The sequence below is a fragment of the Lutjanus erythropterus genome, chromosome 13 (genome assembly GCF_056507025.1).
Source record: "Lutjanus erythropterus isolate fLutEry1 chromosome 13, fLutEry1.hap2, whole genome shotgun sequence".
Lineage (NCBI taxonomy): Eukaryota > Metazoa > Chordata > Actinopteri > Lutjaniformes > Lutjanidae > Lutjanus > Lutjanus erythropterus.
The window spans coordinates 17166536-17182143 of record NC_139329.1 but is presented as its reverse complement, the minus strand read 5'-3'; the positions used below and the strand labels follow the sequence as shown (position 1 = coordinate 17182143).

Here is a 15608-nt window from a genome sequence, read left to right as displayed (position 1 = left end):
CAGATCTTTTTTTAATATCAAACGCAATCAATTAGGGATCTAGCGATACCCAAAACTCAAGGTACAATAATACCACGATAAACGATCATGATACAAAAAATGACAGCCTGAAAAAATGTTCTGTTTGTTCATATAAAATTTGTTTTTCTTCTGAACTTAAAGTACTTCTGGTTTCCGTCTTTAATAAAATAAAACAAAAGTAGCCCGCCATGACCTAAACATGTGCAAAAAATAGCATGAATTGGCTTTGGCAATCCAGCCAATTTATAAAAAATAATAATAAAACTGATAAAATAAAATAATTACAGTCACAGTCCGGTACAGTATTGAGACACTGATTTATCGTGACATTGTGAGCTTCGATATACTGTTATATTATATTGCAATTTTTTAACTCTTTTGATAAAAAACTTAAACCAAGGAGTACAATGAAATTCAGTTATTTTAGCTTTAACTGTTGTTCTTCTGTGTCATGCTTCTGTTTTAGGCTTAACACCTTTTTTGTGTTATTTATTCAAAATTTACTGGCTCAAGTAAAAATAAAGTTAGGACAAAATCTCATTTTAACGGTGACCTGGCCAAGAAGGCAGCAAATTACACATCAACTGCACCATTACACACATTCAAAATACAAAACAAGACATTACAAGCGATACAGAGAAAAAAATGTACACAGATCAACAAAGGAGTATAAATGAACGTGTATGACCAAATTAATTGTACACTGTAAAACTGTTATTTGCCGTTTATAGTTTGTTTCATGTCCACGCTATTTCCTTCTTTTTTGTTGCTGTTAATTTTGTGTCTTTTGTTTGGTGTTTTTTTTGGGGGGGGGGGTGAAATGTTGTGTGTATGTGCGTGTGTAACATGTAGGTAATTAAACCAACTCACTTCGACTGGCCTCTTGTCCCCAGTCTTCTGGTAGTTAACGCTGGAAACTGTTGCCTTATGATCTGTTCATTGCAGCAAAGAAACACTTGTCAGTGGGCTTTAACTACACAGGGGTTTAATATCAAATTCATCTCAGTCTTTCACAGTAGTTCATACAACAGGGTTTCCGCAGGTTTCAACAAGTTAAAGGCTTCTTCAGACCCTTATGAATGCAATTTAAGACCCATTTCATGTCCATAAGGCAAAAAGTACATGCACAGTTTGCATTAGTGGTTACTGGTTCCATGCTGGTTTTATTTTGTAGTTGTTACAGCGTGATCAATGCAATGTTTTTCCTAAAAAGACACATTTAAAAGCACTACTGTGATTTACAAAGCTTTATAAAAGTTACATTAAAGGTGGAGTTAGGAGGATTATTCCGAGCTGTTGTAAATGCATCTGGACGTCAAATATTAATGTTTGGGGTTGGCCAAACATCCCGAGCAAAGCAAAACAAAACAGAAATAACGAAGAAGTACAGGCAGATACAGCTACTAACACACACTGCTAGTGGGTCATAAGTGAAGATTGAAAATGATTATTTACGAGTCTGTACGTTGTATTTTTTAGAAAAATGCTGCAGATTATTTTTTGACTTCATAATTCAGGCAATTTGTAAGACCTGCCTAATTGCACAACCAGACCTAAAAATTAGATTACATGGATTTTAGGCTTTTTAAAAACCTGCAGAAACCCTGTAAAAGTAAAGAGGAAAAAAAAGCAGGTGCACAAGGAACCAAATGAGATCTTTATAAAACATCCACTTGAAAAAAAGGTAGGGGTTTTATTTCAGCTCTTTACTTAGCCATAAATCCTGCGCTTGTACAGTATCGTCAGCTCTTTATGAGTAAGTGTTTAATAAAGTTTGTCAGGAGAACGACATGAAAGTCTCATAGCTGTGTCCACAGGGAGGTCTGTGAGGGGAAAAAAAGCTTTGAGAGCCATCCATTTATGACATCCAGGGGTATTACTTTTTTTTTTCCTATATCAACAGTCTCCCCTCATCTATCCTCCCACCCATCCTCTCTCCTTCTCACTCTCTTTCGCTCCTCCACTCCCTCCTTCTTCTTCTTCTTCTTCCTTTCCTCTCTTTTTGTCCAAAAGAGATTGGCTCCTTGGTCCAGCTCCTGGTGCAGAAACTTTAGCAAACAGTGTAGCTCTCCATTGTGTGGGATGAAAAAAGAGGCCAAGCTGTGAAGTTTCTGTCAGGCCCCGCTTGATAAATGAGCAGACAGGGAGGCAGTCCGGGCCCTCTCTCGTTTTTTTGTCCTGAATCAATGAAGCCTTCCTAAAGGACACCCCACACTGCTCCAGCCACTGATCTAACATTCCGCAACATCTCACCCTTCCAAATTTCCTTTAATTACACATTAATCCAGGCCCCTTCTCTTTTTCAATATCTTCCGACAGGAGCTGCAGAGGGGCGGGGGTGGGCCGGGTTGGGGGTTGGGGCCGGAGTCCAGAGTACAGGGGATGGCTGGGGGTAGCAAGGCTGAGGAACTTCTTGGGGTTGTGGGAACAGACGAAAGCACATCTCCTTTGGCTCTAGATTATGTGTTCAGTGAGCGACCGCAGAGCTTAGCTCGCTTCACACTGAGCTGCAGTTGATATTACTTCAACAGCAGCCAGAGCTGCAACACCAAACCAACCCAGGCATGAAATGGTCAGACTAATGTTTATGGCTGATTTAGTGTGTGAGATTACAGCTTTCATAGGGGTAATAATATCCAAATGTTGGTTTGTATCTTGTTCTGTTCAGTCATTTTGTTCTGCTTACTTTAAATGTACAATGCGGGTATAAATGTGTATTAAAACCCTAAAAAGCTGAGAAAATTCACTGTATCACCTTATTTTTTAAAGACACACCCAAGTGCACATTATCTGCATCATTAATCAAACATTTTAAATAGAGATATCAACTACAGATGTTACAGAATTAATGGATTACATGTGTTTTCAAGACACAACGGTGAGTTTGTGTTCAACTGGACGTGGGTGGACATGAGTGCGAGACTGTTTGACTTGAGTTTGAATCTCACCTTTCCGAAGCTGGCTGCGTTCACAGGCTGCGTGTCGTGCTTTTCACTGAAGTCTAGGTAATGCATGTAGAGGGCACTTCGGGGGATACACACGCCTTCGGCTATTTCATAGTTCTCCTCTAGCCTGTGAATGACCATGGGAGTTATCAGTGTACAAAAAAATGAATATACGGAAGTTTGGACATTGTTAATATGAATGAGATGAAATTAGAGAAACAGGCCTCTTGTGATCATGGCATTTTGGAGAGAATGGTGAAAAATGTGCAGCGGTATAATTTGTAGATGTTTAGGAAGCCCGATGATATTCATGTCAGGACAACGAATCAATGTAGTTAAATAAAACTATTTGATGATATAATGTTAAAGTTTACATTTGATTTACTTATGAGGGGAAATTAATAAACAGAATATAAATGTACCAGATTTGACAGTACGACTGCATGGTATGGTAAAAACAAACAAAAAGAAAAGGATATGACAATTTTCTGGACTGATTGTGATTGAAGTATGATTCACAATTAGTGACACCCGGGAATGATCATTTACACACGACAATTCATGAAAACATTCATGAAAACATCATTTTCACTGAATAAAAAAAATTTAATTGTGATGATTTGACATTTTTCAGTCTTTTACATCTGGAGAACAAGAGTTAATGTCCAGGGCATCTCTGCAGCACTACAGTACTTTATTATAGTTCTGCTTTTTCACACATTTCACCATAACAAAATATGGCAGCATCTGCAATTTGGAAATAGCACTTAACCATATTGGGATTTTTGCTAATTTTCAATAAATTCTGCAGACCTAATCATCAGGTTTATCTGTAGTCCCTGGATAGGTTAAATGTAACACACAACAGCCCATGAAAAACAACAGTTAAAACTGAATAGGAGCAAAGTGATATAATATGAAACAACAGCAGCTCCACACTAATTAAAGTAGCATTAAATCCATTAAATCACAACACAGACTCACATCAGTTCACATGCAGCATAAAGCATCCACTCAGACATTGAACACTACAGGTAGCAGCAAACAGCAACTGTCTCAGTCTCATACACCACAACAGCAGTCAGCAGATGAGCTGCAGCGCACAAGTTTACATGGATCATATTTTGCAGCATGACAACACATATATCACTAATCTCACAATTATGCAGACATCAACACTTCGCTCCTGAGTGATCACACGTGTAATGGACAGGTCCAAATGATGATTTCCCTGATGATGGTAAGTGACCTCGTCTTATTGACAGCTGTAGTGGACAAATTCTGATACAGTTGTACGTACAGTTTTTGGAGAAACACATGCTGCCATCCAGATGACTTCTTTTTCAACAACGTCCCTTCTTATTTACAACAGCATCGTTTCGTGTTAAGAGAGTGTGGGGTGCGAGACAGACCTGCCTGCAGTCCGGGGCTTACTGGAGATTACTGCAACAATTAGTCAACTAATCAATCTCTGATTTCAGCTTCTCAAATGTGAATATGTTCTATTTATTGTCCCCTATGACAGTAAACTGAATATTTCTCGGTGGCGGACAAAACAAGATATTTGAGGACGTCTTCTTGGGCATTAGGAAACAGTGATCAGCATTTTTTCTGCAATTTTATGGACCAAACAACTTACTGATTTATCAAGAAACTGATCGACATATTAATCCATAATGAAAATAATTGTTGGTTGAAGACATTCCCTGGAGTGTTGAGCAACTGAAGTTGCAATATCATATCATCTCAAGTTTTTGGGAGAGTGTTTCCGGAGTCAAACTCAGAATGACTGTATATTTACAAAAAAGTTAATACGTTTGAACATTAGATAGGTTGTCTTTCTACTGTATTCAGTTGAATATGGGTCAGAAAGGGTTTTGTTTAATTCTGTTTTGTTCTACTTAACTTTCAGGCATTTTCTCTTTTTGGAATCGAGTTTGCATTTGATGAAAAGGTTTCTGGTACTTCAGACCCCAATGAGAAGCAAAACACAACTCTACAGTTTTCTGCAGCTGTGTCTGTAAACTGCATTTGTACGTAAGAAACTGTTTGCTAACACATTAGCTGTAAGAGTGATGTGGCTCTGGACTGGTTCATCTCTTATCTGTCCAACAGGTCCCTCTCTGTTTGTTATGCCTCCTCCTCCCGTGCTTGTCTCTTTTGTGGTGTCCCCCAGGGGTCTATTCTGGGTCCCCTTTAATTTACCATCTGCATGTTGCCCCTGGGGCAGATCATGCAAGGACATAATATTGATTTTCATTGCTAAGTGGAGGTTTTTAATTATTTTATTGTGTTTTATCCTTAATGTTTTGGGTTTTATAGTTCTTTATTTTGACTGTAAAGCACTTTGTAACTTTGTTTTTGAAAGGCTACATAAATTAAGTTATTATTGTTATTATAAACACTTAATATCCATTAGCATGTCACTGCTATGAGGGTTTGAGTATGTTTTGGAGTCTTTCTGCCCCCTAATGGTCCAACAAATTAAATCACTCAATGCAGCTTTAACGCCTCTTCACTGATAATAAAATTCTGAACGTGTATTGCAGTTTGCTGATATAAACAAGCTGACATATTTGTCAAAAAAAAAAAATGTTTTAGCCCTTGAGCATTCAACAGAGGAAATTTCTCTGATGGCTGAAACTGATGTTTAGAGGAGCAACAGATTGATTACAAAGAGGCAGAACCTCCACAGAGTTAACAAACTACACATCCTGCCACCTCTAAACCAACATCTTGACTTATATTTTCTGCGCCTTTCTGAGCTTTTGTGACCATATTTTTCAGTCCTGTATAAATGTCTCTTGTATTGCACTTTCTGGAATATATATGGGTACTGTAAGACCCTGGTCCTGTTGTTTTATGAGCTTGGACTGTATTGTTTCATTAAGCCGAGACAGATCTCTTTGACATGACTTAACAATTCTTTTCAATCAGAAAAAATGTTAACTGTCCTCTGAAATACAGTCATAAAAGAATTACAGTTGATGTTAATCTTTTAGGTGCAATAACATTCATTCAACTTTATTTATAACTTATTACTTTTTGACTAAATTCAGTAACAAGTATTCTGTACTATTGTGATATAAATTTATAAAAGCTAATTTTGATGACTTTGTCCTCCTGATTCAACAATGAAAACCAAATAATCAAGCCAAGACTCATCATTATGGTTGTAAACATAGACGTATTGTTCACTTTTACTGCAACAACAACAAATTTGTAGTAAATAATACCTGCACAAAAAAATGCTCCCAATGTCCAGGACAATTACATCAGCATTTATGTCCATAATGCTTAAAACAGTACAATTATCCATCTGTTCCTCACACTGGTTTTCAGCCCCTCCACTGTACAGCTTAAATCACTATAAATATTAATTTACACTCATGTGTATTTCTGAATGCTATTAAGTAAAGGGTGTGACTGGTCATGGAGCTGTGCAACAGGCAGGCGCAGAGGCATGAGTCGGCACATGCAGATATGAAAAATGCATTGCACGTCAAAGCTGCTCTCTCAAACAGTCCAACAAACGCAAAAAAAAAATCCTTCTGGTGGAAAACATCATGATCAGATGCAAAATTAAGATTTGAGAAAATAAATTCATTCACTTTTTCTTGTTGATTAAAATGCTAAATCTTTTCAACATGTATAAAGGAAAAACAAAAAGAAAAAAAAATTCAAAAGCAGGACATCAGTTGAATCTGTGTTTGCAGTTTAATGGCACATGATGTAAATCTTAACTATGTAATAAGGCCAGAGAAGAAACCAGTATGTAGACAAACTGGCGTTCGTAGCGTCATCTATGAGCATCATTTAAGAAAACATTCAAACGAATGCAATTTTCTACTGACTGAAGATTTTACAGTCCTATCTTAATGACCAGGATTAAGACAACAACAACAAAAACTTATGTGTGTATTATTTTAAACCTTGCTAAATACTTTTAGACTTGATATTTAACATTAATGTGTCATGTTGGTAAGTGGACGCTTTAGCTAAAATAATAATTTATTAAAAACACTGTTTTTACATTAATTCACAATATTTGCATTTTACTGCTGAGTTTTTTTCCCCTCTCACTTATCTTTCATTTATTTTTAAATATGACTGAACATACATACAGATATACAAATTCATTTTTATTAACTTACCATTCCAGAGTAGCCGGTGTCGAATGTGGTTTAGAGGCTCTGTTGTTTTCTTTTTCTTCATCTGTAAAACACATTTTGGATTTGAAGGCAAAACTTAAGTTATTCTGGTAAATGATTTATGTAACTGACACAATGATGTGCAAAACATTAACTTTAAAAACAGTATTTCTGTGTAAACAGTTAAACGACAATTATTGTGATAGACTCTAAAAAACTATAATAAATGAGGCATCAGAAACACAAGAACAGTTAACAGGATTCAGTCAGTAGTTTTAATGTTTTAGTGTCAGTGTTTGTGCTGCTTACGTTCATCGTTGGACATGTTCCCCAGAGACGTGTGACTGGAGTATCGCTTGCTCTCACTCTCATTGAGGCATCTTTCAATCCAACTCTCTAAAAAGACACACGATGGACCACAAATTACCGAGCTGGACAAGCTGTGATGCTACTGTGACACCTCTCAGGACAAAACAGTTTTATGTTGTCATTTAGACTTAAATGATTCTGTAATTATATATCTGGTCAAAACAATGTGATTTTTAAAGATGAAACAGAGGGCCTTTAATTGTCATTTGACTAAAACATCAGTTTTTTTCAGTTTTGGTGTATTTTCTGCATTAATTTTCATTGAAACTTCAACTGTCAGTTTAAAAACTCCCTCTCTGGAGTGATCTCATTTTGTCCTGCAGAATAGAGCCAAAGCTGTATTTACATAAACAGTGCAAATCACTGCCTATACAGGACTTTTTAAATGTCACTAATGTGACAGGGCGAGCTGACAACAATCGATTGTATGGGCAGTGGTGCAGCCATGGCTCTATTTGAGATGTTTTCACCAGGACGGCAGGAATCCAGCATTGTTCCCAGGAGACTACGAGCGTACACACTCGCTTAAAAGAGCCTGTGCACATTACTGACGCAGTCTGCTGGAATAGAGGCCATTGTCCTGTTTTAATTTCTACTTAGAAATAGCTCGACTGGTGTGCTTTCTGTGAGCGAGCAGCAGCAAAACACCAGAGCTTTCATGTTGAAACAGCCTGATAAGTAGAGTGAAAATCCATTTTAAATTCTTGCTTTTTTTCCAGAAATGTATTCAGTATTTGATAAATGTAATTAAGAAGGAAATCATACATGAGTAATGCTCTTTTTATTTGAGTGCGACAAAGCATTTTCTGAGTTTATTTTTCCTATTAAAATAATAAACTACACCTATTTCTTCACTTGACTCAATGTCCTAAAACAGCAATAAAAGTACTATATTTTCCACTTAATCTAGTGAAAAAAAAATATTATGTGACCTAAAATGGAAAGGTAGTGTGCACTTTAACTTTAATCCATACAGTGTTAAAGTAAAAGTATTTAATAATTTTCTTTTGAGCTCTATCACAAAAATAAAAACTCCAAATAATTTTTTGTCAAACTTGTGTTAATCTTTTTTATCTGCATGTGAACTGACAACAATCACCATAGCATCTGTTGCTAGGACAGACTGCTGGCAGGACGACCTGTTGGTGCAGCCCGTGGGGGGATTCAGAGGAGGTCACAGATATTCAAAAGTTTTAGAAGTTTACACTTGATGAGGAACCTACACCTCGATGTTTGGCACGTGCTGACAGAAAAGGTCAGACTGCAGAAACTGAAAACTCACGGCCCTGTGAACACAAGGTTTTACTTTCTATCCTAGAGAAATATATTCATTAGAACTTAAACTTTAATGCTCTAATTACTTTGTTTATGCTTATCGACACTGTTAACACTACTAACTGATTAATAGCACTCTACATGCCAATTATAATGCCTGTTACAGCTAAAGAATTTTAAAAAACCTCCTGTGGATTTGCATTTTTTAACTTTGAATAAAACACCATCAGTGTCACTGACATGTCTCGTCATTTACTGACAGTATTTACTTATTTCTACCTAAAACACAACAAAACAACACAGAAAAACAACAACAACGAAACGCACCCTGGAAATGAAAAAGTGAACCCACTGAAGTGAAGCTAATTCCCCACAGAGGCTCAGACCTCAAGCTTCATTTGCCACAGGAACAGATAAGTTGGGGATCTAAATAATTGGATTAAATTTGATCAACAAGTGAAACAGATGCTCACTCATTTAATAGCACACATTCAGGGCTAAACTTCTCCACACTGCACCAGCATACTACAAATGTAAATTATTAACAACATCTTTTAACCAAATTCCATTAATAACATTTAGTAATTTAAAGTACATTTAAAACATTTCAATTAATTTAATTTAGTAAAGTAACCAATTATCTGCAGATTAGAAACCGCTCCACAATTTGTTTCTTTTAATTGAATTTGACATTAATCATTAATGCTTCTGAAAACCCAACGACGTACTCACTTTTGCCTTATGAGATACAAAACTATTTTACTGATAGAGTCTCAGAAAAATTCAGTTATAAAGTTGAATAAATGCTTTAGTTTTCCCATTTTAGACTAAAACACATCCAGTAAAAATAATCCAGAAATAGCAGGTGCATAAACATGTTAAAGTGCACTATGACATGCACTTGCTGTGTTTTATTTCTCCACTCCTTAAGATAAAGATTTTTTAAATTGGTTAAACTGAAAGAAAAAAAACAAAAACAGCAAGAAGCCACTTGTCCAAGCGAATGCTGGAGATTAAAGGGCTATTTCCCTACTTTCTGCAACTTTTCTTTAATCAGAGGACAACTGCGTCTAATAACAAAAACAGTATTTCTCATAAATGTGCGTCACCGAAAACACTCTTTCTTAAATAACTGCATAAAAAAAGAGATCGAAAAAAGGTCAAAAATCAGCAGCCGATCATTCGGACACTTGCTCTGAGTGACTGCAGAGAAAGTTTGAGACGTCCAGAAGAGCAGCAGCGGCTCGCACAGTGTTTCTGAACAGAAGCTAGTTTTTCTCAACACCATCCACACAGAGTTGAACAGGACTGACCTGTGGAATCCATATCAGGCTCCTCCAGCAGCCCGCAATGCATCCTCTTCCCATCAACGACACTGGCTCCTCCAAGAAAATGGCTTAGTGCACACGTTTCCCCCTCCTCAGTGGCTCTCCCCTTGTCTCGCTCTGTGTTTCCGTGACCACTGCCCGTCACAGGAGATGTTGAGGATCTGAGGTTCGCCCAGAGAGGGGTGGTGTTGGCGGAGGAGAGGAGGGGGGGAGAGGTGGGAATAAGGGAGGAAAGGGGGGTAGAGACTCCAGAAATCCAGCGGGGGGAAAGCCAGACCCGTCAAAATGTTTGCTGATGTTTCATGGGAAAGGGGCTGATTTTATAGGAGCCCTGATGGGGACATGTCATTGATAGGCTTGGAAGGCTGATGAATGGCCCCAAGTCAGATGGGGATGTGGCAAGGCTCACTGGAAGTCTTTTGTGGGGCTGTTTTGAATAAGAAAAGCTCCCTCCCAACGAAAAAAAAAGAGGCTTAGATCTACGCAGTCCTAACACTGTGGCCTCCCCGTCCTCCATTATGGCATTTAATACGTTTTTATACACCCCAGAGCTCCATATAAACATACATCCCTACACAACCGCTGCTCCTGCCTCTCCATCGCATTTTAACTACCGTTTCACATCCCACGGACACTTGTTGCCACATTTCTCACCTCATCCCACCATTAAACCATCTTTGTGACAACTTTTCCACAGAGTCTTCAAATCATGTGCTCAGACACTCATCCAAACATGCTAAAAAAGTGCACCAGTGTGAAATTTCTGGTGTGAGTTGTCAGCCCCTTTTTCGCTCACTCTTTCGCTGTGGCAACCTTATTTTTGGTGTGCCTCTGAGAAGAGGGAACGGTCACAAAGGGGGGGAAGTAAAAGTGCAAAGCCCGAGGCTGGGAGGGCTCTGATGGAGTGCCTGAGAGCTGGAGAAGGGAAAGCTGTGATTAGAATATGAATGGAACCACAGGAGAGGGGGAGAGGAGAGGGGAAAGAAGAGGGGAGAGGAGAAAGGCGGATTATGGCTGAATTACTCACCACACCATGGATAGCAAAGGAGGACTTTCTCCACCAATGCGCAGGCGTGGGCATCAACGCTGCTGCTGCTGCTGGTGCTGCTGCTGCTGGTGCTGCTACTCTCTGACACACACCGTGCAGCCACCTGGGAGCACGTGTGGGACAGAGTGGCAGCAACATCACAGGGTCATACTTGGTGGTGTATCCATTCAGACTCACACAGGAAGGAAAAAGTGATCACACTTTATTTTGCACTACACTAATAAGATGTAACAAGCCAATTTGATACTTTGTATCAAATTAGTACAAATTTGATGTTCTTCATTAGATACTTTGTATCAAATTAGTACAAAGTTGATGTTCTCTATTAGCCATTATTAGAATCCTTATTAGACTTTCTTACAGGGTACTTAGAGACATATTACAACAGAACTGTACTATAAACTAAAATGCTATATCTCCTACTGTTAGGCCTTTATTACTCTTTTTTTAGAGGGTGATGAAGTACATATTATTCTAGGATTTGTCTAATTTAATACAAAGTACAGCTTCTTATGTCTTACTGATATGCAACCAAAAGTTTTGAAACGAGTGACAGGTCAAAGAGACTTTTTTTTGTCTGAAAAGATGCTTGATGCTGAGGAGAGGATTATAGAAGAAATATGCTTTGAGGGTCATGTGGGACGTACCACAACAGAAACACGATAATCTGAACAACCAAGTAAAGGTCAAAATTACAGAGGTAGAGGAATATGTTGTTGGTGACTGTACAGACTTATTGTAAAAATGTAGGCACAAAATTTAATTTGCATCCCCAATTACCCTCTAATAAAGTCTAATAAAGTGTCCAACAGTGGGAAATAATACACTTTAGTTTACAGTTCAGTTCTGTTATGTGTTTTTAATACAAAGCACAGCTTGTTATGTCTTATTAGTGTACTGTGAAATAAACTGCAACTGAAAAAGCTGCTGGAGGGAGTGACAGGTCAAAAGGACTTTAAAAAAATAAATAAATCAAAATTAAGACTTGTCTGCAAAGATTCTTGGTGTTAAAGAGAAGATTAAAGACGAAATATACTCTAACAACCCTTTAATGACAGAATAATCAAAGGCGTAAATGGTGGCTGGTGCAAAGCTGTGACCTCAAAGGAGGATCTAATTAATTTCAGTCAAATAAGAAGGAGGTGGAGTCTGCATCTCCCTCCGTGGACGTCCTTTTTTCCATCCTGTTATCTGCTTATTAGAGCCTCATAAAATAGGACAGGTGCAGCCACCAAAAGAGCCTCTTCCACCCTTCCTATTCTCACACAGACTGCCGGCACAAACGGATGTGTACTGCTTTTGTTCACTGAAAAGGCCCCAATTGAGTTGTGTGTGTATGTGCGAGTGGGGGGTATGGTTACGCTACATACGACATGTTGGTGGTATTAAGGCTTCGGTTTAAAAGAGGAAACCATAAAGCAAATTTCTCCGCTTATTGACATGAACAAGGGGGTATATTTCTATACGCTGTCGCACAACATTATCACCGGATGAGTCTACTTTTATCTACTAAGACTTCAATCATTGACCTTCATCTCAGGTCGTAAATAAAAACAAGAAAAAATAATCACCCCAAACAAAACTCTTTTTGATGGTTTTATGAGCAGCCAATTAGCTCCTAATGCACTCACATTTAAATGGAATCATGTGGAAACCCAAATTTTACCTGACTGGATAACAGGACCTGAACGATAACTCAATAATATTGCTCATCAGTTTTCTTAAGAATCATACATGTAATTGTGGTGATTTTATGCAAGAGCTGTAAAAAACTAGAAAGCTGTAATGATTAGTCCATTAATTGATTAGTCAATTGAGAGCATTAATTGGCAACAATTTTGACACTCGTTTTAAGAAGAAATTTCAACTTGCTCTGGTTCAAGCTTCTAAAATGTGAATATTTGCAGTTTTCCTTCGTCTTGTATGACTGTGAAATGAATATCTTTGGGTTTAGGACTGCTGGTTGCACAAAATAAGACATGTACTATAAGACATGTAATATAAAACTACAGTTTTTAATAATTAACTGCTTTAAGAATTTTTTTTTTAAGAAGAAAGTTCCAGCTTCATATATGTGAATATTTCCTGGTTTCTTTACTTCATATATATATATATATGTATGTATATATAATTTATATTTAATATTTTTTGTCAAAATTATTTAATACAAAATATTATTAAATAAAATAAGAATAAAATATTATTCTATTAACCACTAATGGAAATAATTGTCATTTGGAGAAGCAATTAAGGTTTAGTTTTACACATATGAAGATTTTAGTGCAATGTGAAGCATTGCAGTGAATCACAATCATTTCACTTTTTTCTAAATGATTATGATCATATATTTTTGCTAAGTCCTGACATGTATGTGTCAGAAAATATTTATTCTTTTATTTTTTTTTTAACAGACAGTTTTCACAGCAGCCAGACTGATATGAAATAGTTGAGTAAACACAGGTGTTACCAGTGATAATAATCAAGGTCCTGTTCCATTTAGTGTAGCAGAGCCTTTCTACTGAGCTAACATACAATTGCAGCATGACAACTCTGTTTGTTCCGACTGTAACTGAACCTTAATAAGTATCATTGGTACAATCGGTGTTTACTCTACTATATTTTGTGTCAAAGTGGCTGCTGTGAAAAAGGTGTGTACTGTAGTGCTGTTGCCTGATTGTATTGTAACATTTTACTTCTGATAAATGTAAATTATTTCTCAGTCTTTGTTGACTGTAACTATGAGTTGTGCATTTCAGTGTATATGTGAACTTTAAATCTCTTCCTGATCTCCCAGAGAGGTGAATTCAGACTTTTCAGGACCAGCAGACACAGGAAATTATTAGGTTTTCAATATTTAGTGAGGCTGATTTATATTTTATTTGCTATGACTACATAAAAAAAAAATTTGTTTTATTCTGTTGGTGATGATATTCTCAGTCCTGTTGGGATGTTGATGCACTGATCTTCACACCTCCATCGACTCTGAGCAAGTAGATTTCTGACCCCATTTTTTTTAACACTGAACCCTGCCAAGATAGATTTTTGATTGTTTTATGAGGTTGAATTTCTTTACAAAAATGACTAGACCCCATGGACATGGACTTGTGCATTGAGTTTGTACTTTTGAATTTTGTCTTTATTAAGTAAAGCACAGTATAGAAACAGATAGGGGAAGAGAGAGGTGGGGCGTGCAACAAAGGTCAGGGCTGGATTTGATACCTGAACACTGCAAAACGAAGATATCCTTGACAAAAATAATACAGATACAACTACTGGAATGGGTTACCTGTAGCTCAAGAACGCTTCAGGTCTCTGATTTTAAAACTGGAGGCTGTCTGAAAAGTAGGAAAAGAAATATTTAACCTTATCTAAAAGTTTTGATTTGAAAATCATTCATCATAAACATAAAGAATAAAGCCCAAGATTTGCAAAAGCAAATATTCTGCAAAGGACTGCTGCTATTTGTTTCCTCATGTTGTTATCAATGCTGGATCAAATGTATTTAGATTTGGGAGCATTTTTATAAAGTACCTATTTTGATATTTAAGTTAAAAGTGATCAAACAGTACCACACACAGCAGCAGATTACGAAATCATCGTTTTGTGTTTATTATGTACACATATAAAGAGTGAAAGTATCAACATAAACAAGAAACTTTACAAAAAAATGTCTCATTTTTAAAGCTTTAGCCTGTTTCTTTCTGCTCTCTCTGCTTTTACAAATTAATCTGCTTCAGACTTTGTAAATTTTTATCTATCTTACTCTAAACCTTTCACTCACACAGACTGTCTCTCTGTCCCTGTCCTGGTCACTCGTTGTAGCGTGACAGTTTGAGTCGGGGGATGATGTTCATGGACTGCAGCTCCTGGAACAGCAACTTGCAGGCGTATGGGATACGCAGGGAAGAAACATGGCACGAAGACTTACAGTAGTGACACCTGGAAGGTAAAAAAGTGAGAATCAGACTGGAGATAAATCAAGAGATTAATGACTGTGCTTTGTTCTGTGTCCTGTGTTCTGGCTGGTGTCATCCAGGAGACAGTTTTTATTCTGCTAAGATCTGCTAAAACATGTTTTATAAAGAAGAGCTCTTGAAGAGCACCTGAAAAATCCAGAACCACAAAATTTGATCTATCCTTATTAGGGATGAAACAGTTACTGGTTTCATGATAGTAAAACACAGTAAAATTTCTGATGGTTCATATTAACATCTTAAATTTTAACCATCATCACAACCATGTTTCATTACTGTGCTTTGAAAAACAACAGACTCCCAGACGCAGGTGGAGCAGGTGCAGCAAGCAAGGTGGGTTTGTTATTCATCAATAAAAACATGGGAAAAGGCAGCGACAGCGCTCCAGAGATAGACAGAGCAGGAAGTGTTGTTGGATTCTGGTTTTTATACGAGTATGGAGGAAAACTTGATCGAAGATAGTCCTCCTGTCTGCAGAACATGCAGAAAGAAAATCA

At 37.3% G+C, this 15608-nt stretch overlaps 2 protein-coding genes across 3 annotated transcripts in view; both read right to left on the bottom strand.

Annotated features, from left to right (window-relative positions):
• Window positions 1-10819, bottom strand: part of rfx4 (regulatory factor X, 4) — a 29631-nt gene extending 18812 nt beyond the window's left edge. The window contains exons 1-5 of one of the 2 annotated variants that reach the window (XM_084733947.1): window positions 10075-10819; window positions 7427-7513; window positions 7121-7181; window positions 2970-3093; window positions 892-953 (exon numbers count right to left, since the gene is read on the bottom strand). In XM_084733947.1, coding sequence (XP_084590073.1) covers window positions 892-953; window positions 2970-3093; window positions 7121-7181; window positions 7427-7513; window positions 10075-10117 — 377 coding nt within the window. In that variant the 5' untranslated portion in view covers window positions 10118-10819. The remainder of the gene's footprint in view (window positions 1-891; window positions 954-2969; window positions 3094-7120; window positions 7182-7426; window positions 7514-10074) is intronic. The other variant, XM_084733946.1, reaches the window with a different exon arrangement.
• A 3903-nt stretch (window positions 10820-14722) lies between these two features.
• Window positions 14723-15608, bottom strand: part of polr3b (polymerase (RNA) III (DNA directed) polypeptide B) — a 29656-nt gene continuing 28770 nt past the window's right edge. Inside the window, exon 28 of the mRNA XM_084734240.1 lies at window positions 14723-15076. Within this exon, the coding sequence (XP_084590366.1) occupies window positions 14947-15076 (130 nt within the window). The 3' untranslated portion in view covers window positions 14723-14946. The remainder of the gene's footprint in view (window positions 15077-15608) is intronic.